Genomic DNA, 25,727 nt, shown 5'->3' with positions numbered 1-25,727 from the left:
TTTTTGTACCTGGTCTCTCAAGAAGCAGCTTTCTCCCAAACTTACAGGAAGAGAGGTATATTTGTCTGTAATTTTCTTGTACTGATCTCCTACCTGCTCCACGGCTCCCCCTGGCCCCCCAAACCTGGCTGTACTGTGACTGCTGCTTTATTCAGCTGGCTCACCTGAGACTTAGGGGAAATGATCTGTCCCGTCCCCCCTGCCCCATGGCCACTCTGCAGCTGCCGCCGCAGCTTGTGCTTCCTGGGCTCATGTCGGGCCATCAAGCCCCTCATGGTACTGAAGCCGCTTGTCCTTCTGCCTTCAAGGTGGTGGGTGATGTCCCAGCGTGATCTTAATCTGATTCTCTCGCAGCCTGTGCTTCTTTCTTTTTTGCTTTCTCTCAGCGTTCTTGCCTTGAAAACTGATTTCAGGTATGTGAGTAAGTCGATGATGGTGGCAGGAAGGAATGTTCTGTTTATCGTGGGAGACTTTTTTAACTTGCCACGTGGAGAAGGCGCGGCGTCCAGAGTCAGTGGAATAGGTTTCGTCTTGGCCGCAAACTTGGGCGCAAGGTGCCCAGAGAAGTCATTTCACTGCCCTGAGCCCCATCTGCCTCGTTATTTAAGTAGGTGTTTAGAATCCCAGTGGCTGTTTCTCAGGAAGGCCAGAATGAATAGCTTTGCTTTAGAATGATTGCCTGTAGTATGTTTTACAAAAGACCCAAAGATAGAACATATGAAATATGTGGATGTGCTTGGATTTACGGTTGCTCTCACATGTAAGCTGGCCCAGGTGGGGCAAATGCATTTCCAAAGCCACAAGTATGAATTAACCTTGTATTTTGTTTTCACTACTTCACCCTGTATTTTCTAGTTATCTCCCAGTTAACTACCTCTTTTTAAATTGTTGACCATTGTACCTTCAGTTTATAAGTGGGAGAGCACGGTGGTCTTTTTTTTTTTTTATTCCCCCTTGGGCTTAATCTTTTTTCCCCTCTTGATTCCTGTAACCAGAAGAGTTAACTCCATTAGTAGCACGTGGATTCATTTCATTCCTGATCCGAGCCAAATATGTGTTTATTTCCGAGAGCTATTCCGAGTGCTGCGTCCTCAACCTGCCTTTCGAGATCCCTGCTTGTGCTTTCCTCCTGGAGAGCGTGTTGCCTGGAAACCAGAGTTGTCTGCATCCCTAGAAGAAGCCGTCTTCCTATTTTTTTTTTTTTTTTTTTTTGCGGTACACTAGCCTCTCACTGCTGTGGCCTCTCCCGTCGCAGAGCACAGGCTCCGGACGCGCAGGCTCAGCGGCCATAGCTCATGGGCCCAGCCGCTCCGCGGCATGTGGGATCTTCCCAGATCAGGGCACGAACCCGTGTCCCCTGCATCGGCAGGCGGACTCCCAACCACTGTGCCACCAGGGAAGCCCCCGTCTTCCTATTTTACTAAACAGTGATTGATCCTCCTCTTGGCAATGACTTACAGCCTTCAGAGTAATGAGCACTGATACAACATATTGTTTGTTCAGTGGGGTGGAGTGTAATCAAGATCATTTGGAGCATTCCATATTATCTTCAAATACTCAAGTTTTCTTAACACCATGATACAGATGGTGTCTTTGGACCTGTGTTGCTGTCAGGCTGGTATTTCCACTCTTTTGTACATCAAGTACTACTGCTTTGGATGAAAGCACTGAGGCTCGACAGTATAAGATCATGTCATAAAAGCTGTTCATCATTCGTGCCAGCAGGTAACCCTGGTGAGAGGCACTTGGGGTTCACATGGGACAGGTCAGAGTGCAGGGAGCTGGGCCCATGATGGGGCTTCCTCTTGGGACGCCCCCCACCCCCACCCCGCCCCAAGACTGAAGAGTGCTAATTCAGTGTATGCTCATGGGAGATTGAGAAAGTCTGCTCTGTTGTTGGAAAGAGGCTCAGATGTGAAGAAACTGAGCGGCTTTGGGCGGGCTGTGAGGCTCTGATCTAGCGGTGGGAGGCGCGTTGGGCCTGAACCCAGTGAAGGTGGGGTGGAGTGAGGGTCTGCACGGGTACAGGTGTCTCGAGGGTCAAGGGCATGGTAGCCCTTTCTGGAAGCTGCGACCTGGGATGCACCCTCCGGGATGTCCATGTGGCCCTTGATGTGTGACGCCCCCAGGCCTGTCCTCTGGCTCTCTGCGTGCCAGTGAAAGGGACCCAGGTGGCCTCCTGAGGTGGGAAGCCTGGCCTTTCCCGGGGCCTTGTCTCTGCCCGGGAGCAGGTGACATCCATTTGGCTTGCTTCCGACGCGTGCAGCGCATCTTCAAGTAGCATCCCAGTCCGAGTCCCCGTGGCCGGAGCTTCACCCTGGCTGGAATGTTTGCTCTGACAGTTCTTCTGCAGATTGTCCTGTTCAGGCCGCATCAGGAAAAGCTCATGGCCCGGTGGGAAGAGCGACTGTGGGCCCCCGGAGGCTCTGCTCGGAATTACCCCCCTAGCACCTGCTGGACTGCTCCGGGCGGGCTTTCCCATCTGTGCGCCTGGGCTGACGCCGGGCCGCGGGCACCAGATGAGATGACTCGTGCCCGGGGGCTGCTGTCCCATCCCGTTTCACCTGGTCAAGATGCTCACCTCTTTGAGAATTTTCGCCCCTTTTTCACCCACCACGACTGTCCTGTGTCCCTCCCCGGGAGTAGCATGCGTGCATGGCAGTGGAAGGGAGTTATTTCAAGCCTGGTGCTTTTGTCCTCAGCTCAGTTCCGCCCCACTTGAGCTAACTGCCTTGTGCATCCACTTTTCCCAAGACAGCCAGACACACGCAGAGCCACTTGGGAGGGAGCTTGTCTTTGTACAGGGCTTTTAGCTTTGCCCCCGCCCATCCTTAAACTGAGATCTCAGGTTTATGAGACAGGAGGAAATGTTGAATTCTATGTAGCACCTAGAAATGTAATACAGTTACCGTAATTTTTACATCTGCCGTTAATATCGACCAGCGCCTAAAGAATACCACGCCCTACAGCTCTGGTGGGTTATTGACTTTTAGGAGTAGATCATTAACAGAGGAATCGGTTCAGAATTAGAGTATTGGGGAAATGTGTTGTTTTCCACCGACGTATACATCACGTTGCGTCTGGCAGAGGGTCTGAGACTGTGCGTACTTTATACTGTGATGCTACTCGGCTATTTTTTGTTTGCTTGTGTTTTCGTACCGGGATAGTAATAGGTGTGTTGTGAGGCCCTTTCAAACTGGTCACGGGGCACGTGCGGCTTGTTGGCTGAGAACGAGGCCTCTGGAGCCAGACGCCTGGTTTTGCCGTTTTCTGGCTGTGTGTCCTTGAGCGTGTTCTCTAAGCTCTCTGTACCTCGGTTTCCTCGTCTGGAAGATAGGGATTGATAACAGCACTGGACCTGGGCTGGTGGTGAGGGGCGAGAGTGAGTGTGTGCCACCCTGTAGGCTCAGGGCAGCAGGGCACCATGTGTATCCCCCACCCCCTTGGCAGCTGCTGCCTGCTTGGTGGTGCCCCGCGCCCCCTCCCCCAATGACAGGAACTGTTCCGAAGGACGCGCTGCCACGCTGGCCAGTGGGGAGAGCTGGGTGCTGTGTATGTGAGAAATCTTACTCTCCTTTAAAATGAAAAATAATTTCTTCTGTTTAAGGTGGCATGGGTAAAAAATAATGACCCCTTGGAAAGAGGATAGGATTTGGGGTGAAAGAGGATACGATTTGGGGTTCCATTGATTGTTTTTGTTTCGTTTTGTTTGGTTTGAAATGTACTTGCCTCTTTCATCTCTCCGAAATACATATTTTTTAAATGTTGGTTAAAATTTCATATTTACTTTGTTTAATATTCATACATTATACAAATATACGTTTTATAAATTACAAAATAATACATTTAGTATTTAATATTTAAATTAGTTAAAAAATTTTTGAAATTAACAAGTAACGTATTAGGTAGGCCAAGAAGCTGGGATTGAGAGATGCCCACGCTGAGGCCTGCACTCCACTTATACCCCTTTGCGGAGGATGCCTGCGTACGTACAACACCTACAGGAGGTTTGGACACAGCCCCTGACGGACAGCTTCAAATGCCACTTCCAAATTCCGGCTCAGAGGAAAGCTTCCCAAATAACCTCCTTCCCCAGTTCCCCGTCCCGTCCATCCTGATGAATCCCACGACATTATTATTTATGGGGTTGTCCCTAAGACCTGCAGGTTAAAGGTCAGGTAGATGGGGGCTGTAACAGCCTCTGTCCAGGGAAGCAGGGAAGGGATGAACCCCAGCTCTGAAAGTGCACACTGTTCTCAGCAGAGGAATCCAGGTATTTGCTATCAAACAAGTGTGCATTTCTGAGGCAGTTAGTTTTCCACACGGCAGGAGATTTTTGTGGCATTTTTCCTTTTCTTTAAAGTCTTTAGAGAGATATCCATCCCTGGGAAGGAGATTAAAGCCTCAGGTTCCATCAGGCCAGGTCGCCCTTTCAGTCTGGGCTTCCTGGGTGGCAGGTGTTAACCAGCACCTTTTATGCCCAGGAATTTCCTCCCCGGTGGCCTCTGAAGCCTGGATTTTATTTGTAGCAGGCGTGCCTTTGGGATGGTAATATGATTTGTGCGTCTAATGCCAAGCAAATCCTAGAAAGGTCCTTCACCTTAGATACCAGCTGACACTCCATTTCAGGTGAGTTTCCAAAGTTAGATGTACTTGGTGCATGTCAGTTACAATTCGATAAAACTTGCAGATAAAATCCCTTTATATGTGGCAATCAGCCTTTGAAACTCAAATTGTTTGTTTAGGTGACCTGTCAGCTCTTCAGTTCTTCTGTTTCCAAAATAAACGGGAATGTTCCCTTCCTTCCCAGGGCATGGCCAGAGATTCATCTGGGATATTAACAGATTTGAGGGAAGGCAGGAGGATTTCGGCATTCAGCATCTCTTCAGGGGAAGCTCACATGCCCAAGAGTTTAGGCTCTCTGTGGTAGGATGTCCCCTGGATCTCTCCTCTGACCTGTGTCCTGGGACAGTCAGTTGTGGGCTGTGTCCCGTCCTCCGGGTCTGTGGCTGGTCGCGGTGTCTGTAGGAGGTTTCAGGTGTCGGGTCGCAGAGTGCCTGTTGCTGTGTGAGGTCCTGGGTGTGCGGCGGGGGGAGCGCTTTGCCTGTCCCAGAGGCGTCCCTTCATTCTCCAGCTCTAGGGGTCAGCGAGGGCCCAACAGCTCAGTTGTCTTTCACATCGCCGGACCCTCTGCTTCAAACACACATCTGGATCTGGACTTTTCTGCCGCTCCCTGGGCCCTCAGCGTGCCCTGAAGATGCAGGCTGCGCTCAGGAGGATCAGCTCGCATCACCTTACGCCCCCGGGCCCTGCAAGGGTCTGTTGTGTTGTTTCTGGTTTCGGGTGAATTGGAATTTCTCCTTACGTTGAGGTTTCTGTCCTGCCTGTGTGTGACGGCCCGTGCCCGTTTTATGGCCAGGACAGGGGTAGCTGCGGCTGAAATAGAAACCGTGATTTATTTCAAGGGGCGGGGCCGTCCAGTGGTGCCTGGCATCTGGCAGTGGAGGGGACCGAGCTTTGGGGTCTCGGGAGCAGCGAGGGGGACAGCGGGTCCATCCTAGATCCCCTCCCTGCCCCGCAGTCTGGAGCTCCTGCCACCAGACTGTGCTCTTTGAGGAACAGACCGATTATGCTTATTTTTAGGCTGTTTTGTTGTCACAATAAGGCAATTAAGAGTGACAGCCACACCTACGTAATGTTTTCCAGGCTGGGCCCTGTTGGGAGTGCTCGGCTTGTTCCAGAAACCGCACAACAGTAGGGCTGATGGATTATCTATGGAGAGACCTCTGCGGAGCTGCCTACAGAGATGGATGGGGAGGTTGAGGAGGAGCCCGAGACCCCCTGTCGGTCCGGGGCTCCCAGACTCCCGCTGTCAGTTGGTCCACTTGCGACCTGCTCTTACCTCTAACATCCCTGCCGCCAGGAGATGGCCTGGGGGCTGTGGGAGCTGGAATGGGAGTGGTGGGAAAAGTGAGGCTGCCGTGTCCTCGCTGTCACTGCGCGCGCCCCATGGGTGGCAGGGCCAGAGCTTGTCACATTCTTAGGCTCTTAGAGAGACGCTGACACAGTACCGGGCGACTTCGTTAACGGGCGGGGTTTAGCGACTGCAGTGGGGCTCCGTGCAGCCCCAGAGCTTACGTTTGGGGACCACGCAGAGAGGGGCAGGCAGAGCACGTGTGCAGGTCTGTCAGCCATGGGGCAGGGATGGCGTGGGGCTGCGGTCTTGGCCTCTGCAGGTTCCCATGGTCTCAGGGCTGTTGTTCTCCTGGCCTCCCCGCTTTCATTGTCATTTATTTCCAAGATGTGATTTCTGGCCGGCCTCCATCTGGCAGGCCTGGAACGGGGATCTTCCCTACCTTGCCTCCTGCATCTCAACCCAAGTCATGAAAGGTCAGGAATGTTTCCCTGGATTCCCCTGCGGTTTCTGCCTTTCAGAGCTGGGATGGTGGTAGATTTGCTTGCAAGTGTGTGTGTATGTGTGTGTTCACACCTGTGAAGTCTTGGCTGGCCGGGCTGAGGCTGATTGTGTCCACGCCTGTGGGCAGTGAGCTCGTGGCTTGCACCCCAGGCTGGGAGTGCACTCAGGCTGGAGAGTTTGCTTTCCAGGCTGTGTTAAGCCCTTGAGGATGTTTAGTGGTGCTGACAATGTTTTAAACAATGTTTCCTCTATTTACTGTTTTCCCTGGACCGATTTTATCTGATGGTAGAGGTATCTAACAGCTGCATACGTATGTCTGATGAAGTGAGACTGTAGTTAGCGCACAGGGACCACGAGCCCCGGGTCTCACTACGCAGTAGTGTCCCTTTTTTCCAGTCACCGATGGGTCCAAAGGTGCGCCTCTTATCTCTTCCTTGGACAAGGAGGGGGACTTACTTCCTGCCCCTTGCTTGGGGCCAGTGCAGTGGCTTCCCATTTACTGCTCAGAGGACTTCAGTACACATTTCTGAAACAAAGGACCCTGGAAAGTTAGAGCTGCAGGGACTCTGACCCCGGCTCCACCCCACCCTTCTAAAGGTGAAAGCCCTGGCTGTTGAAAGGACAGGCCCAGGTGGGCTCCTGAGGCTTCAGACACCCCAGCCTCCCTCCCCCTCTGCCCGGAGGCCTGGCGCTCTAGGTCACATCTAGCTGCAGAGAGGCAGACCTCCAACTGGAGCGTTTGAAACGTTTCGGCACAGGTTTTAGTTCAGAAGAAAAGTGATAACCAGGAAGGGACGTGGTTTGTTCTTACTTTCTTATTTTTTATTTTTTTTTGGCCGTGCCATGCAGCTTGGGGGATCTTAGTTCCTTGACCAGGGATTGATTGCCCCCTGCAGTGGAAGCGCGGAGTCCTAACCACTGGACCGCCAGGGAAGTAAGTCCCCAGGCACAGTTTATTCTTCATCCCTTGACTAGAAGGACGGGCAGGGTGAGCACCTCAGCCTTTGCAGATGCTGAGACTGACACGGCCCTGCTGCTCCAGGGGCCATGCTTGGTGGCAACCAGATGCTGGGGCTCCTCTGGCAGAGACACGGCCTCCCCATGAGGTGGACCCAGGTCAGCTTGGGTGGGTGCGCTGGTCTTGGATTTTGCTTGCTCTTGCTGTATCTTTGGATGAAGTCGTTGTGTTTTTTCTTTGCTCATGATTTTTTTCCCCCTCCAGTCCAGTTTGAGGATTGGTTTTGAGAAGTCCAAATCAATGGTTTTATTTTCAGAGTTCTAAATCCAGCCGTGTAAACACTTGGAGTCTGGGCCTAGGGTTTAGCGTGGATTTGTGGCTATTTAAAATACGCCAGGAGTCTTCTTGGAAGCCGCCCACTGACGGGTTTTCTCTGATTAAGCGGTGAGCTGGGGATCTCAGAGCTCTCCGGTGAGAGTGCCAGAGCGCTGGGGTGGGAGCTGTTTACTGGAAGGTTCTACCCCTCCCTCCAGATTCTGTTCCCTAGGTCAGGCAGGGCCCAGGGATGTCTGCCCCCTTCTGAGGGACCTGGGCTCTGGGTGCTAGGTGCTGGGTGTCCTGTTTTTTGTGGGCAAGGCCAGTGTCTCTGCGGGCGGCCACTGCTCATCAAGGGAGGGGAGAGGTTGGGCCTTTTGAAAGCCTGTGCTTGCCAGTGACGTACTCCCAGAGGTGGGAAACTGTACACGTTTCCACTGCAATAAGCAAAAGTAAATTTGACACATCTTCGGAGTCTGCTTATGGCCTCAAGGTAATGACTTGAGACGTGCCAGCATCCAGGTGGGGCTCTAGCGAGTCTGTGACTGGCTTTGATTCACCTCCTTCTGTGCCTTCCCTCGCCACAGAGCAGCGCTGGGTCGAAAATGATCACATAACCGCTGTTACTTGTGGATGTGACCACAGTAAGGTCACGTGTTGGCGAGTACTGCAAAGCAGACGCCAGGAGAACCCTCAGTGAAATTTACCTCTTGCTGTGGGTTCACATCTGCAGGGGCCCCAGGGGCAGAGAGCCTGGGGGGGCTTCATGCTCTGGGGACCTGCCTCTGCCTTCCTCCTCAGTGTGGCCTCCATCATGCGGCCCCCTCCACCGCTGGGATGCAACGCTGGCCAAGCTTGGAAATAGTGGCTGATGACGTCCAAGGCGCTGGAAGGCAAGGCAGGGATGCAAAAGTAAATTTCCTAGGAGCCAACTACGCGGTGCATCGTGAAGCCTTTCAAAGAAATGAGCACCATCACGATAGCTAGTTGGTTAGCTAGTTGCAAGATAGATCCCTTTGCAAAAATTATACAGCTGTCTTGAGAGGATGTAACTCAAACAGAATTAAGTTCAGACCCCAAACATGCACAGTGAGTTGGATCTTGAATATCTGTAGAAGATGTTTTATGTAGCCAGAGCCACACACAGAAGGGGCTTCCTGGCAGGCACCCACCTGGAATGGGCCCCTCGTGCGCAGTAGGTGTGGACGTCTCCACGGAGGTGCCCCCGGCCCCTCTCCCACCTCAGCACGTGGCCCCCACCTTCCCTCCTCCCCTCCAGCCGGGCACCTGTCCTTCCCCTCCCGCGTCTGGTCCCTCCGCGGTCCTGGGAGCACTACCTCGTCCTCCCCTTCCCCCCTCCTCTCCCCGCTCGTCTGCTGTCCTCCTCCCAGACCTCCACCGCCTGGGCCCGCAGAGAGCAGGAGGGGCCTGGCCGCCAGCCCTTCCCAGCGGGCCTCACACCAGCCAGAAAGGATGACTCCTGTATCATCTTCGCACCCTTAGAGGCCAGGCGACTTCTCTCCCACGAGGAGAAGACCCGCACTCTGTCCTCCACCCCAGGATCGAGCCGCTCTCCGTCCTGCTTCCGCACCCCCTCCCCTTCCTCAGGCGTCCCCCCTCCCCCGCCCGCCTGCTCTTCCCCTGGCTGCTCCCTGCCCTCCAGGCCCCAGGCTTAAATGCCAGCACCTCCGAGCCCCCTTCCTGACTGCCTGCCTCGGACCTCCTCCCCTCCGTCCCTTTCCTGGGTCCCTGTACATCCTGCTGGCATCACGGGCTGGCCTTCCAGACCTGTCTGTGGGCTCATTGGTCTTCTGCCCTAGACCGAGGCTTTCTGAGGGCGGGGTCAGGTTGGAGTTGGTCGTGGGCACTCCCCGGTCCTTGGTGCTGCCCGGCTCCCGAGATGAGTGCACGGTATGCCCCGGAGTGGGCGGCCGGGTCGGGACTGGCGGGGCGCCACGAGCAGAGAGGCACCTGTGACCCAGCACGGTCGGCGGAGCGTCAGAAAATGCTCCCCAGGTCTGGCTCCATGATCTGGGGGCCTTCCTGGTGGGCACTCCGTCACGCTCTGCGGCCGTTGCTGTTGCGTAAGGCCCTTGCTGGAGGCCAGCTCCTCAGGGAAGCAGCCTCCAGAAGACGGGCAGCATCAGCATCCCCTGAGGCCTGTGTGCTCTTGGCGCCCACCGTGGGGGAGGTCCAGCTGCAGAGCAGTCCCCCCACGGGGTTCGGGCACCCTGAGGAGGTGGGCAGGGCAGGGACTTTGGAGCTGGGACAGTTCCCAGAGTTGTCCAAGTCAGGTAAGCGGGCCAGGCCTTTATGCCTGGTACCCGTCCATGGTCAGCCGTCCAGGGGCTGGGTACTTGGGTTACGCTGCTCTCTTCAGCCACTGCATCAGGATCAGGAGGCAGTCAGCCACCAACACTCCCCATGGCCAAGACCCCGGGGCTGGAGGGAGGGCCGGGCCCGCCCTCCATGGTCACGTAAAGGTTTTGTCAGAAACGCTTGTTAAAAGGGCATCAGAGGACTTCCCTGGTGGTGCAGTGGTTAAGAATCCTCCTGCCAATGCAAGGGACACGGGTTCGAGCCCTGGTCCGGGAAGATCCCACATGCCGCGGAGCAACTAAGCCCGTGCGCCACAACTAGTAAGCCTGCGCTCTAGAGCCCTTGAGCCACAACTACTGAGCCCGTGCGCCACAACTGCTGAGCCTGCACCCTAGAGCCTGTGAGCCACAACTACTGAGCCCATGTGCCACAACTACTGAAGCCCGCGCGCCTAGAGCCCCTGCTCTGCAACAAGAGAAGCCACCGCAATGAGAAGCCCGCGCACTGCAATGAAGAGTAGCCCCCGCCCACCGCAACTAGAGAAAACCCACACGTAGCAACAAAGACCCAATGCAGCCAAAAATTAAAAAAAGAAAAAGACATCAGAATCAGTTGTACTTGCTGTCTTAAAGGAGGATGTAGAAATTAAATAGAAGAGTGAACTGAGAACTGATCTTACTTTAGCTTTTCTTCACACGCAGAAAATTCTGTCTCTGCCAGAAATAATCTAGATCCCTGTGAAGTAGTAGTAGATCCTGTGAGTTGCTCCCCAGCAGTTGGGAAGTAATGGCTTTTCTATTTGGAAAACAAGACAGTTTGGATGCCTACTAATTTTGCAGAACGTATCATGAATGTTTCATAGAAAGTAACAGAAATCATGTCTGATTCTAGAAGGCAACCATCTGCTTAGCTTTAAGTTTAGTGACGTAAAGAATAAGGAATAGAAGTATCCGGAAGCTCCTTTCTGTGCATCTTCTGGCTTCACAGGGGCGTTTGTTCCTCTTCACCTTGCTCAGCATCTTCTCCGGCCCTCTGGCGAGGTGTCCTGCTGTGACTGCACATCTGCCTTGTTTGTGTCCACATGGGACTCCTTCCCTCCCGAGAGGCCGTGTGTAATTAGAAAGCAAACACAGCTCAGATGTAGAGGATGAACGGCCGGGATGCGTGAGGACTCAGATTCCTTCCTGCCCATTTAACCTGTGTGGCGTTGACACAGGCCTCCCCGTGCAGGCTGAGCTTCCACCATGGCTTTGCACGGTGTGATGGGCGGGGATGACGGGCAGCCCCCCCAGAGTTGGGGAATGAATATACATACATACACGTAGAATTCCATGTCCATTCTTTTACTACTGAATGGACCTCGTAACTTCAGAACCACCTAAGGATCTCTGACAGTCACAGTCTGAGGACTGAGAAGTCTGGAAATAATGGGGAACATCTCCTTGTGTTTCCTCCCTAGTTCGATGCTTAGATAGTGAGGCTGACCTTTAAAGGCTTCCTCCTGTGCTACCTGGATGACCACGTGGGTGACTCACCTCATGCTCCTCTGGTTGTTAGAAGCGTAAAAAGGAACCAGTCCTTTATGAGGAAAGTACCTCTACTACCTTTTCTCATTACAAAGCTAATACCTGCCCATGGTGAAGAATTAAAACAGGACCAAAATCAGTAAAAGAGGAAAGATCCCCCTGCCTCTTCCTCCTAGAGATAACGCAACTGACCTCACAGCAGCGGCCGTCATTCCAGACAACCTTCCTTGCGGTTGTTTTTGTGCTGCCGAGCTCACTCATTAATTACCTGGTGCCCAACTGCGGGCTGAGGTGACACGTCCCGTGACCCCGTCTCTGTGCTCAGCGTATCGCACGTCATCTGCCCTGGGGCTTTTCCACGCAAAGGCAGATTTTGTGTTTTGTGCAGTCTGCACCCGAGCCTACATACCGTTACAGCCGTGCCTGTTCCGTGTGAATTGGAGCTGATCAGGGCGCAGGGTGAGGTGCAGTGGGGCGCCTTGCTGGGGAGAGAGATAAGAGTGGGTGGCGAGCCCCACAGGTGCACGTGTGTGACAGGACCGCTGGGCACCCAGCCCGGGAAGCAGAGGAGAGGAGCAGGGTGGTGGCTGTCTTCCCAAGGAGCTTCTCAAGCAGGGGACTGAGGTAGGTCTTGCACAGATGCTGGGCAGCATTGTCAGGCCGGGTGCAGATGACGGGTGTGACCGTCGCCAGCCCCTCTATCGTGGACTTCAGGTTTTGATCCTTTTCTGTGTAACCACTGTAAATTCTTCTGTGCTGAGAACAGAGGAGGGCCGAGATGGTGCATGCGTGTGGGGCGGGGTTGCCAGGATCCACAGTACAGCCACGGGCACTGCCCTGACCAGTGCAGAGGGAGTTGGCACACTTGCTCTGTTTTCCAATTTTTCATCCACTGCTCATGACTGACCCTCAATGTCAGTGACAGAGGGGCCCAGACGCCGTGCAGGTCCTCAAGTGCACGGTGGACACACAGGTGTGATGATGGAGGTGGGCCTTCATCTCTGCACTCGGCAGTCTGCATCCTCGTCTCTCAGACAGGAGGCCCTGGACCGGGCCCCCAGGGAGGAGACATCGATCTGTGTTTGTCCGCTGACTCAACGGACCTTCTACCAAGATCGTGATTAGATTTGCTGGACATTACAACCTAATGGGCAGTATTTATTTTAATCTTGTAACGCAGCCACAGAATTGGTAGTGGCACCGTGAAATCACCACCCATTTCCTGTGCAAGGGCTGCAGACCTATTTGTGGGAAAAATCATTCATGTTAACTCAAGATGAGCCCTGTTTCCACCTTATAAAGAGAAATATCCCAGCTCTTTTTGTTTTGATTTGCTTTTAGCGATGTTAAGTCAAGGGTTATATTAGCCGAAGGCCATTATGAGGCCATGTCGTGAAACCAGGGTCTCTGAAACCTCCCTTTTGGTCAGCGCAGGCCCATTAAATTGAGAGAGGCTGGGCCTGCCCTAAGCACCAGCCCGCTGTGGGTCTGCGTGGAAGGAGTTCCTGGAAGAGAAGATTCTAGGACGTGAGGGCCAAAGGGACCAGATGCAGCCCTCGTGTCTTACAGGGGAAGGGATGGGGGCCCGAAGAGGCTAACTGACTTGCTTCCTGGAAGCAGGGGTTCCCTCCTCCAGCTGGAGGAGTGCTGGTTACTGTCTCCCGTCCCACGCGGTTAGTCCTCATGAAGCAGCTCAGAAGTGGCTGAGCACATCCATGCCACGCACCCCTGTGAGGCCTGCCGTCCTGCATGGAATGCTGATTCTCTGCCTGCGATGGGCAGGCCGTGATAACCGACGCAGAGCGGGCTCTGTGCCTTTTGCCCCTGCTGCGGGGCTTGTGTGGTCCTGGGCCTCGCTGGCCACGCGGCCTCCAGTCGTCCACCAACCTTACAGGCTTTTTAGACAAAATTCAGGGGCAGTAGGGAAAGAGTTAATTCTGCCTGCTCATTCTGTAGTCATCTTCTGGATTCATTGTCATCTGTTACCAAGCCATCCCTTATTATAAACATTGATTGCACCAAGAAGTAAAAAATATTACTGACAGTTTGCAATTCTTTATGAAATTAAAACTGTTGGGCTCAGTTATATCCAGCACAGGACCGACAGAAGTGCAGCCTATGAATTGTCAATATCTAAGCCATCTCTGGTTTTTTCCAGGATTTATTTTAACCAGGAAACATTTCTTCTTTCAGCTTTGTCTTAACTTTCACACATAAAGTTGTTGTTGCCCACCAGCGGCATCTAAGCTGCATAGTAATGATTACCTTTTGGGGCGTCCCTGGCGGCCCAGTGGGTGAGACTGCGCGCTCCCAATGCAGGGGCCCCGGGTTCGATCCCTCGTCAGGGAGCTAGATGCCGCATGCCGCAACGAAGATGCAGTGCGGCCAAAATAAATAATAAATATATTTTTTTAAATTACCTTTTAATTCATGTGTTGACTCAAACTTCAATAAGAAAAACAGTTGTAACCTATCTCATAAAAATGGCTGTGAATTTAACGTGCTGATTTTATTTTTTCTGGCAATTTCTGACTCATACCTTTTCATAAAACGTCCTTATTTAAACATTTTCATTTTCGAAGACTCGGCAGTTTCATTGTAGGCGTTAAAATGTTTTAAAGACTCCTTAAAGTCTGTTTACAATTTAAAATCTTTTAAAAATGTAGGATTCTGACTTTGGTCTGAAATGACAACATTTTTGCCGCTGCTTAGATGTGCCAGGAGGCTGTGTGTCCTTGGCCATGAGGGGACATTTTAGTGGTGGGGCTCCATATGTTCTGAGGGTCCTTGTCTCAGGACCCTAGTGTGGGAGCCAGTGTTACTGTTTCACAGTTATTAATCACACCAGCCATCACTTAAAACTTCTTGTTAATCTTCCCACTTACAGAAGCTCTTACCCAGGGCTCAGCTGTAAGTCCTCATAAAGTCCAGGTGGAACATTTCCTATGTGGTATATATATTCTTTTTCATATTCTTTTCCATATGGTTTGTCACAGAATATTGAATAGAGTTTCCTGTGCTCTACAGTAGGACGTTGTTGTTTATCCATCCTACACATGTGTATAATAGTGTGCATCTGCTAATCCCAAACTCCCATTCCTTCCGCCTGCAACCATCCCCCCGCCCATCAACCGCAGTCTGTTCTCTGTCTGTGAGTCTGTTTCTGTTTCATAGATACGTTCATTTGTGTCATATTTTAGATTCCACTTATAAATGATATCATATGGTATTGGTCTTTCTCTTTCTGACTTATTGGCACTTTGCTTAGTATGATGTCTAGGCCCATGCATGTTGCTGCCAACGGCATTCTTTTTGATGGCTGAGTAGTATTCCATTGTGTGTGTGTGTGTTTACATACACACACACCACATCGTCTTTACCCACTCACCTGTTGACGGACACTTAGACTGTCTTCCTGTCTTGGCTATTGTACATATTAGCATTGCTATGATCATAGGGGCGCATGTGTCGTCTCGAATTATAGTTTTGTCTGGGTATACGCCCAGGAGTGGGATTGCTGGGTCCTGTGGTAATGCTATTTTTAGTTTTTTGAGGAACCTCCGTACTTTTCTCCAAAGTGGCTGCACCAATTTACATTCCCCCGATAGTGGTTCTTTTAGGGACTTTGGTGTTGATAGAAGACCCCTAACTTGAGCTTGGACACCAGCCTGTTGTCTGTTTGCGTGGAAATGCTTACATGATGTCTCTTGCGTTAACCAGAGTGAGGACCATAGGGTTATCCTGCTCGGGGATCCAAAGCCTGCTCTAGAAAGACATCTGCCGCGAAACCCACTATCGCCCTGGATTTATGACAGTGGAACAGAAATCAGATGGAATCAGGTTGCGCAGCTTTTTGGATTGTTGTGTTGTTTGTGAATAAAATACTCTGGAGCGGCGTCAGCTAATGAAATGCTCGTCCTTCTGAAGGAAATACAAAACACAGAGCTGTCAGGGCTGCACAGAAGGGTCCTTTATAGGTGGTCCTGCTCCCCCTCTGGGCTGTAGAGAGGCATCAGTTTTCATATTTGAAGGAGGAAAGGAGCGTTTTCTTCCTCTCCATTCTCAAATCCTCACACCCTCTACTCTCCTTATCCTCAGACACGAATCTTTCAAGCCGTTTTTCACACACCCAGCACAGCAGTGGTGTTCTCAGAGAGCTCTGGAACAAGGTGCTTTATGAAGCATGTAGGAACGCCATTGGGGGAGATGCCGGGAAGGGAATCAGCCATCCTCTGAGAAGTTAGAAGCTCGCACCTCCCCTGGACCTCATCTGGGCGCAGGCATCGTTTGCCTTGGGCGTTCATCCCCTTAGAGGCTGGTCTCCTGGAGAAGGATTCTGAGTCACATCAGGGCTCAGGGGAAGGAAGATGCTTGGGATCGCAAGCCCTTGGTCGTGTCTGTGATGGTGGCGTCTTGGTGGCCTGGCGTGCGTCACCCTGCCCTGGGAGGACCTTAGGAGTAGGGGTTGGATGCTGTCAGGGAACGTGTGGGTGGGAGACTGGTTTCTGGGTCTTTGAGGTCACTGGAAAGCAACCTGAACTTCCAGGGAAGCCTGGAAGGAATCTTGTATCCCAAGGGTTTATGGTTTATTCCATTTCTTAGAGAGACTCAGGGATTTTCAAATAAGAAATTAAACCATCCCATGGAAAACTGTGCCAGTGAGCTTCTGTTAAACCCTCCATTTGAGAGTCATCAGTGTATTAATGTATTAACCAGTTTGCAGTGTGGCTCTTTCCTGCTGCGTCGAAATGGATATCTTATTTTATTAGGGACATGCGTTTCCGGTCTCAGCACGGCAACGAGGCCGAATGGGAGCCCTGGTCTCCTCCAGTGCTTCTGTTCTCGGTGGCTGTGCTTCCTTTTTCCCATTGTTGTTTCCCTTTATATTTTGGGATCCTGAATGCTTTAAAGTAAAAATAAATGCTATTTCACTTTTCTGTTGCTAAAAAGAATATTAAAAAAACCTTCTTGTGAAATTTAAGGTTTCAAACAAACATCTCAATCCCGGAGATAATATGTGGTTTTAAAAAGTCACCTGCGATTTCAGGGTCTTTTGTTTTTTTAGCGGTACGCGGGCCTCTCACTGTTGTGGCCTCTCCCATTGCGGAGCACAGGCTCCGGACGCGCAGGCTCAGCGGCCATGGCTCACGGGCCCAGGCGCTCCGCGGCACGTGGGATCTTCCCGGACCGGGGCACGAACCCGTGTCCCCTGCATGGGCAGGCAGAGTCTCAACCACTGAGCCACCAGGAAGCCCTCAGGGTCCTTTTTTTAACCCTTAAATATAATTTCGGGAGGTTTGTTTGGAACCTGTATCCGTGGCCACTGGATCCAAACGGGATTGTGGGGGAAGGAGAGACCGTAACGGTCTAATCGTGGCCACGTGCTGTGCTTCTGCGTGAGAATTTGGAGGAAGAAATGAGCCCGTAGCTCTGCTGGGGAGTGAGCCCAGGAGCCAGAGGGGGGCTGGGTTAGTGTACTTGAAGACGAGGGCCCTTGTCTAGCGAGGAGCGCTGGGAGCCGATCGCGAAAGACCCCGAGGAAGGACACAGCTGTGGAGACGGGGGCCTCAGCAGGAGCGACGCTGGCCCTTCCCTGGTCCTTAGCCAGGTTCTCCTGCTGCCAAGATGGGGGCCCAGGACGTGGGGCTTTATGGTCTCAGTTCAAGTGCATTGAGAGATCTCTTGGTTTACCATTGCCCCCTTGTTGCGTTCCTTTGATTCTTTTGTTTTTTGCTGAGAGACAGTGAATTCAGGATTCTTTCAGAGCCCTGCAGAATTTCTGCTATATATGAGTCATCCTGCCACATGGATACATTTTTTTTCCTCTCGCATTCTCACGTGCTATAGCGTGAACCACATGAAATTGCTACTCAGCCACTTTTGACCGACAAAATGACAATTCCAGGAGGTTCGATGTAATATAAATTGGCCTGGGATCGAAACTAACCGGCAGCACCTTTTAGCGGGTTTTACTCACTTTAGAGTTCATGGCTTGCTTTGAATGCCGATAGCTAATAACTGGTGGCTTGATGGCTTGATGAGGCCTTTTCGGCCCCCGTGCTATTTCAGGCTCAGCTGTGGTCCCAGCACAGGTGGTGGCGCACTTAGGTGGCCTGTGTCCCCCCCAGAGGCTGCGGGACCCAGGCAGTGGGGTGCCAGCAGCTTTGCTCCTTGATCACACCCCCAAAGGCCGTAGGAGGGCTTCCACTGTGGGGATTGGGCCCTTTGCTAGCAGAGGGGTTACATCATGTCTTCGAGTGGAGGGGAAGGACTTCCACTCTACCGGTGAGGAAACGCAGTGTCAGAGAGACTCGGAAGGTCACCCAAGAAGGTGGAGGCCACCGTCAGCCTGTGGCTTCAGGCTTCCCATGCCGAGCTCCCTGTGCTCCCCTGGGGTCCTGGACATGAGGACAGCTGGGGCCAGGTGGGAGAAGCAGGGCTCCCACAGTCCACGGTGTGAATCCCTGACGTTGGAATTTTACATTGGCCACATCTGCTTAGCAAAGTTTGGAAAGCGGAGGGAGTAAAGAAATCCAGAGAGAGCTGGTTAGCGATACAGACTCTGAAGTTCGGGTAGGATGGGTCCCGGCTGACATTCACCTGTTACCAGCTTTGCCAGGTGTCCCAGGTGAGTCTGGGGCAAGGTGGGGCGGTGGGGGGGGGGACACAGCAGGTGAAGAGGGAGGGATTTGCTGGCCTGACCTTTCACAAGGGACCGCCCCTCTCCAGCAGCACCGGGCAGCCCGCAGCAGTGAGAGCCTGTCCCCACGCTGCTGTGGCATCAAGTGAGCCTGGGTCACAGCAGTGCTCAGGGGATGGTCATCAGTATCACAAGCTCAGTCATAAATGTCGCTGAGCCTCTCTCTTCTGTTTTCTCTCTGCGCTTCATTCATCCGGGCCTGTGCAGGGTTGATCCTCTTTGCATAGACATTGGTAAAGTCATGCGTACTGAGGGCAGTTTTCCTTCTGAGGTGTGTGTTTGTTTGTAATTACTGAAATCATTTGTCTCCAAACCAAATTAATTGTGATGGGAAAATGGCATCGTTTGCCTGTATTGCAAAAGAGATTTGTTTTGATTTTGTAAAGAAGACTTATGCTTTTTATTCATTCTGATTTCCGTGCTCCTGAAAAGTCTTTCACTCTCTTGTTCAGGGCAGGAAGACAAGGAGAAAATAAAACACATCCCTTTTTATTAGGATTTTAGTCCCCCTACCAGATAGGCTGCTAAGATTGTCCTTCATAATCAATGATTTTCATCGAGGTGTACTATTACGCCAGGAGATTGCTGTGTTTATTCTCACATGTTGCTCATTTTTGACATGAAGTGCACAAGAAGGAAGTCCAGCCACAGCTTTGATGCTTTTCTGAATGTCAGAGTGTAACTGCTTGGTCCAGGCTCAGTGGAAATGGACGTAATGAAGGGGTAATTTCCCTGGTAGATCTTAACCCAGGGTTCCTGGTTATTGCTGGAACCCAGAGGTTAATGTAGTCTGTAGCCATCTTCATGCCCTGCAATTAAATAAACTCCGAGGTATTGGAGGAAAACGCTGAAGGACAAGAAGTACTTTTTTTTTTTTTTTTTGGCTACTTTGCAAAATCCTATCAGTTTTAAGACTTGAATTTTTGGCTTTTGATACATCAAGTCAAGAGAGTGGAAGAGTTGGTGCTTTCACAAAATAATACAGTAGCACCAAGGGGAAAACAGGGGGGGCTTTGTACCCAGTGTAAAATCACTATGATTTTGTCTATTCGCTGGACCATTTCTTCACCTGTGTTCCTAGCATTTAGGAATTAGGTGATTTGTCCGTGATCCCCCATGGGCAGCAAGTTGCTAATTAAGCAGCTGGGAATCAGGTCCCTGCCCTCCCCCACCCCCACCCCATTTGTTCTCTCTCTTGTCTGAGGGGGTTGTTAAAAAAGGGAGCGATTAGGGCTTTCAAGGGCTTTCGAGTAAGCCTTTCGAGTCAGAGCGCCTATTGTGTGTGCAGTAAAATGAGGGCCTTACATTTCCTGGTTAAATGTGTGGTTCTGCATATGAATAATTTTGAAAACAGACCAGAGCTGAGTCCCTCAGTGTTCTTAGCAAGCGGAGATTGAAGGGAGTTTGTAGTCAGGATGAATTTTAAGAAAGTCCGGGCAAGGGAAAGGACACAGTTCTCCTGGGAGTGAAAATAAAAATAAACAGCCGAGTAGCTTTGTTATTGGATTTGTGTTTTGTTTGTTTCTGCAGCTCCTGCCCCGATGGTCTTAGGCCTGTTCTCCTATCTGTCGGTGTCAGGAGCTGTTTGCATTCTTTGGGGTCCAGGGTCTTGTTCCTGTCACCGAGAGCAGCCAGGGTGGGGCTGAAGGTGGTCCTGGAAAGGGAGGTTCCGGAAAGAAGGCCTCGCTGCGTCTTTGCTTCTCTCCAGTGGCTCAGAAAAGCAGCTTTGCTGCTGGGGAGAGAGGCTGTTCTCTGAAATAAGCCCGCATCCTTTGTAACTGTGTCTCCTTCAAAAGAACCGGGAAAGGACTTTGGGATTCTGGAGGCAAGCAACTTAAGATGCTTTCCTGAGCCCCGTCAAGGGTTGATCTGTGTGTGTCCTCTGGAAGAGGGTTCAGGCTGTTTCAGGGACAGCAGGGTGCACGCCAGTGTGTTGGGGTGTATGGGGTGCGGTGAGGGGCCCCTAGGCCGGCCAGGATCGGGGGCCGCTGCAAGGTCCAGGCTCCTTCCTCTGCCATGTGGCTTTTATTTCCAGCTCCAGGTTGTCTGCGCCCCTCCGTGGAAGGCTGTCCGCTTGCCCTCACCCTGCAGGTCAGCAGGCCCAGCTGGGCCAACCCTGCTCCTCAGTAGGACGAAACCAGATTGATGCGGGTGCAGGGGTGCCCCGTGGGCATGGGAAACAAACAGCAGCCAGTGGGGACGAGGAAGGAGGTCTACTTGGAGGGGGCGGAACTGGCCCAAAGAAGGGTTTCTCCTGGTGTTTGTATAATCGCTGCTTTCCGCCTGGCATCACGCTTTCAGATTTCCTAAGAAAGCCCCGAGTCACACCCTCCGCTTGGAGTAAGAGTGGGGTGGGGGGGGGGTGTCTCCGGGATGCTAAGGAGAGCTGACCACACCCTGGTGGTCCAGGTGCACGGTGTGTGGTTCCTTTTGTCAAGACGGCCGCTGGGTGGAGGCTGGGTGGAATCTGCAGGAGTCCAGCCCTCTTCCCCGGGCTGCCCGCAGCTCTCAGGGCTCCCCTGGGCCGGGCAGCACCAGGAGCTGGCTCTCCAACACTGCTGTGTGTAAACACGTTTATCACTCAGTGACCCGCGTGGTCAGCAGTGTTAGGACCAAGACAGGAATAAATACGGTGTGGTGTTGTAAATACATTGTCTCAGCTGTCTTCCGCTTTACTCGTCACTGCAGGGTGGGGTCCGGACTCGGCACTTTATTTCATTGTGTGTCTGTGTGTATGTGCATGTATATTAAATATATGCGTGTGTTTGTATATATACACATATATTTGTTTACATTTTTTGAGACCTTATTTTTTCAGAATAGTTTAGGTTTATAACAAAATTGAGAGGGAGGTACAGAGATTCCCCTTATCCCCCTGCCCGCCCCCCCCCCCCCCGCCACGTGCACAGCCTGCCCCGTCATCACTCACCAGAATCGTAAAAGCAAAGAAACTGCTGAGGACGCCATAAATGGATGACCCAGATGGTTTGAATTTCATTTTTCTTGGGGCTCAGCACGAATTGTCCAAACCCCAAGCACCTTTGCCTTTGAAAGTGTAGGTCTGGCAGCTTCCTCTTTGCTCAGCATCATAAGAGTGTGCATTGTGGGCTTCCCTGGTGGCACAGTGGTTAAGAATCCGCCTGCCAATGCAGGGGTCACGGGTTCGAGCCCTGGTCCGGGAAGATCCCACATGCTGCGGAGCAACTAAGCCCGTGTGCCACAATTACTGAGCCTGTGCTCCAGAGCCCACGAGCCACAACTACTGAGCCCGCGTGCTGCAACTACTGAAGCCTGTGCGCCTAGAGCCTGTGCTCCATGACAGGAGAAGCCACAGCAACGAGAAGCCTGTGTGCCACAACTAGAGAAATACTGTGCACAGCAACAAAGACCCAACGCAGCCAAAAATAAAAATAAATAAAATAAATTTATTTTTAAAAAGTGTGCATTGTGTGGGGATACAGTGCATTTTCACGTTCTGAGCTTCGCTGGACTTTATCTTAATATAGGGCTAAGCTAGGAATGAATTCTACTGGCATCCACATTTAACTATTTAGAATTCCCTTTCTTAAGTCCTAAAATAATACGCCATGCGTGTGACCTGTGGGCACACCAGTGAGACAGCGGGGGGTTGGTGTCTTTTCCTTTAATTTCACGTTTTGGTCGGTCGTCAACTCAGAATAACTAGGCTGAGAATTTCTGCTTAAAATTCATAACAGTTCCCCCCGAGTGCTGAGCAGTTTTGGTTTCCTGCTCTGTCCTGATAACTTCTCCTTGTGTCCTTAGGCCCCGTCCCTGAGTCTGCTTTTTGTGGGGGGGTGGGGGGGGGAGGGTGGTCACTTTCTTTCTCCAACTGCCTTCAGATTTCTTTTCTGAAGAAGCTAATAGTCTGGGTTTTTCACTCCTGATAAAAGTTCCCTGTTACTTCAGGTTCCCTAATCTTGGTGTTCTTTGAGAATTTCTTTTCACTATTATGATTTAAATTGAAAAGATAAAATGTAATCTGAAGTGGAGCCATGTTAATGATAAGAAATGATTAACGGCTTCTTTTCCTAAACTCTATTGGGTCATTACAGAGGACGCCCAGCATGCTGGCCCCCAGGGACGACAGCTCAAGGGGCTTCAATGTCCCCGACAGGCTTAAAGCAGTCAGTCAGCGGTCACCGGGTGTGTTTTATTCTAAATTCAAGTCCAGTAGCATTTCAAAAGCGCATGGGAATGTGTTTTCTTAAGATTATTCTACTCTTAAGTGGGGGAATTGAGTGGAGCGCAGAATGGCCTCTTCTGAAATGAGACACATCTTCCGTGACTTTTGGTTCTAGCTGCTCTGAGAACACATGTGCACGTGCACACGCTTTCCCATACACGCGTTCCCATACACGCACACACGCACAGGCTGCTGGGTGTGTGCCCCCGACGCATGGGTGTTTATCCTTTAAGGATTGCTGCACCGTGGGACTTAAATAGGGCAGCCGGCTGGTCTGGTCGCCATGGTCCCCACCCTGCTCACCCCGCGATGAACTCTTCCAGAGGGGCTGCACTGTCATCCCTGTAACTCCCACTTAGGGAGTCCAGCCCACAGAAGGGTCCCGATCCATAGAGGAGTAGCGTGAAGGAGTATCTGGTGTGTACGACTTCTGCTGCATCTTTTGTTATTTTTCATTTAGCTTCTTGGGAGGCAGAATTCAGTCCTGACCGGGCAATGATGGAGGCGACGAACATTTTTAAAGTAAATCTTTTAAAATTGAAGATGTGTTTTTCTGGTCAGTTAAGTCAAGCATTAATTTTATTAATCTGGTCAGGTAGATCAGGCATTGATTTTATTAAGCTAGTTGCCACAAACAAATTTATTCCATTCGAGGGAAGATATGTTTACAAGTAAAAAGGCACCACACGCATGGTTGCAGTGTTTATATAATTACACGTCTTTCTTTAATGGACCCCTGCTTAATTTATAATGAATATGTGATACTTGTTGTGAGAAACATAATCTTTGGTGGTATGTGCTTAAATATCAGCTGTGCATTAGTGAATGGAGCTCATTTTAATTCCCACTTGACTCTCTTTGTTTTCCTATTAAGGTTATTAAAAACTATATTATTGAATTCTTTTTTTCATGCCAGATGGTAGAGAATGTGGAAGTTACCAAAAGGTGACAATGAGAAGAAAATCTCTTCATTACCTTGTCCCCAGGCCGCCTGGTTCCCTAACCCTAGATCAGCAGCTGTGAAGTTTTTTATCCTGCCAGAAGTGTTCTCAGCATGGACAAGCTTGTGTGTGTATTTTACACACACACACACACAACCCTGTAGCTTTGGGATGGCTGCACTTTGGTACGTTGGGGCTTTAAACATTTTGTTGGCGACTTAGCCTTCATTATGTGGACGTATCCAAATGTACGTAACCAGCCTTGGGTTGTTACAAGCACAGCAACAGTGCGCTTTCTTTTTTTAAAAAATAACTTTGTTTGTTTATTTATTTATTTATTGGCTGTGTTGGGTCTTCGTTGCTGTGCGCGGGCGTTCTCTAGTTGCGGCAAGCGGGGGCTACTCTTCGTCGCGGTGCGCGGGCTTCTCATTGCGGTGGCTTCTCTTGTTGCGGAGCACGGGTTCTAGGTGCATGGGCTTCAGTAGTTGTAGCTCGCAGCTCTCGAGCACAGGCTCAGTAGTTGTGGCACGTGGGCTCAGTAGTTGTGGCTTGCTCTAGAGCACAGGCTCAGTAGTTGTGGCACGTGGGCTCAGTAGTTGTGGCTCACGGGCTGTAGAGTGCAGGCTCGTTAGTTGTGGCGCACAGGCTTAGTTGCTCCACAGCATGTGGGATCTTCCCGGACCAGGGCTTGAACCTGTGTCCCCTGCATTGGCAGGCAGATTCTTAACCACTGCGCCACCAGGGAAGTCCTCCCCCTTGACTTTCTGACACATCCCAAGGTGTTCTGACTGGATCTTCAGTGTCTAATATGTTTCTGAGGATCAAAACTCCAGCTCGAAAGTCTTCTTCAAAACCATAGTGTCGTAAACACTTGGATTTTCCAACCATCACCTACCATAACTTTACTGGGCGGGGTGGGGGGGGGGTTCAGGCAAGTGAGTATTTTAGTGAAAAACCAAAAGGCCCAGAGTTCACTGGCTACAGGGTCATTTCCAGGACAGCCAGGAGCTTCCTTCATCCTCACACTTGCCCACATTCGGGATCTGGAGGGTCTTAACGCCTGTGGGCAGGGTGGGGCCTACGGGGCTGGAGCAGGACTTTGGAGTTGTTGGAGCGGAGGCAGGAGACCAACTGGAATCGGAACAGCCGTGTGAACCAGGCACATCTCAGCTTCTCTGGGTGGAAGTGATGCTAGGGGTGGGCTGGACCGTCTTCGGTGTCCTTCCCGTTTGAAAACTGGCACCTTGGGGGCATCTTGACCTTGCACTTTGATAAGTTGCAGCATCTCACTTCCTTTTACCCTCCTGTTTTACAGATGCCTTTGTGAACAGCCAGGAATGGACATTAAGTCGATCTGTCCCAGAGCTCAAAGTGGTGAGTGTTTGCTCTGGCCTTGGGCGTGGTCATTCCTCACCTGCAGGAGGGGGGCTTGGAGGGGGGCTCAGGAAGAGGCGAGGTGTGACCTGTGAGCGCCCCAAGCCCGCATCCCGGTGGGCGTGAGGGGTCTCATTCCCTGGGGCCCAGAGGTGGGCCGTGTTCTGCTGTGTCCTGGGGAGGGGCCAGGGGAGGCTGAGGTTAGGGCTGGAGTCTGGAGGGCACCTGTGACGGTCATGACAGACGGCCAGGCAGGTGGCCTTGTGTGCAGGGCTGGGTCCACCCGCCACTGTCTCTCGTATCTGAGTGTGTGAGAGAGAGACTCTGTCTCGCGCACACGCGCACACGTGCACACACGCACACAGCTTATTAGTCTTTTGCAGGATGTCATGGAAAGTCTCTGTAGCGAGTCATCAAGATGTAATTATAATTCATCACAGAGAAAATGTGACTGTGTACTGTGTTACAGAGGAGTAGCGTAAAATTTAAAGTTTTGTTTTTATTGTGAACTTCAAGTACTCTTTCAGTGACACTATTTAAATTGACTTAAATAAAAAATGACTTGGATCCGTTACAGCCACACCTCTGAGCCTCTCCCCACTTCACCCGCCCCCCGCACTTGGGGGTGGAAGAAAGGACAGCTAGAACTGTTAGATAATCACATTGTTATGAAATACGCGGTGTCTGGAGGACGTGTGTGTGTGTGTGTGTGTGTGTGTGTGTGTGTCTTAAACTTCTCACGTGACAGACTCTGACCGTGGTGATAGCAGATCAGCTCATCCTGTCCAGGCCCTGGACCTGCTCTGCTCGGCCCACCTGGCCCCTCAGCCTCGGCACGTTGTCCCCCCATGTGCCCCTTCTCTGACACCCCAGGGTTTGTTAGCAGTTCCAGCCTGTCTGCCCGGTGACCCCAGAGGCCCTCGGATGCCCTTCCCGGGGCCCCAGCCACCTGCGGTGCTTCGCGGGTGGACC

At 51.5% G+C, this 25,727-nt stretch overlaps 1 protein-coding gene across 6 annotated transcripts in view; it reads left to right on the top strand.

Moving 5' to 3' along the window:
- The window catches only part of AGAP1 (ArfGAP with GTPase domain, ankyrin repeat and PH domain 1), a 574,296-nt gene that overhangs the window by 168,119 nt on the left and 380,450 nt on the right, over window positions 1–25,727 (top strand). For all 6 annotated transcript variants that reach the window (XM_082631241.1, XM_082631240.1, XM_082631242.1 and 3 more), the window contains exon 2: window positions 24,697–24,755. In XM_082631241.1, the coding sequence (XP_082487367.1) occupies window positions 24,697–24,755 (59 nt within the window). The remainder of the gene's footprint in view (window positions 1–24,696; window positions 24,756–25,727) is intronic.

This window comes from Mesoplodon mirus, assembly GCF_964341445.2.
Source record: "Mesoplodon mirus genome assembly, chromosome: 8".
Taxonomy (NCBI): domain Eukaryota; kingdom Metazoa; phylum Chordata; class Mammalia; order Artiodactyla; family Ziphiidae; genus Mesoplodon; species Mesoplodon mirus.
The sequence above is the reverse complement of the archived record's forward strand: the minus strand, read 5'-3'. Positions and strand labels throughout refer to the sequence as shown.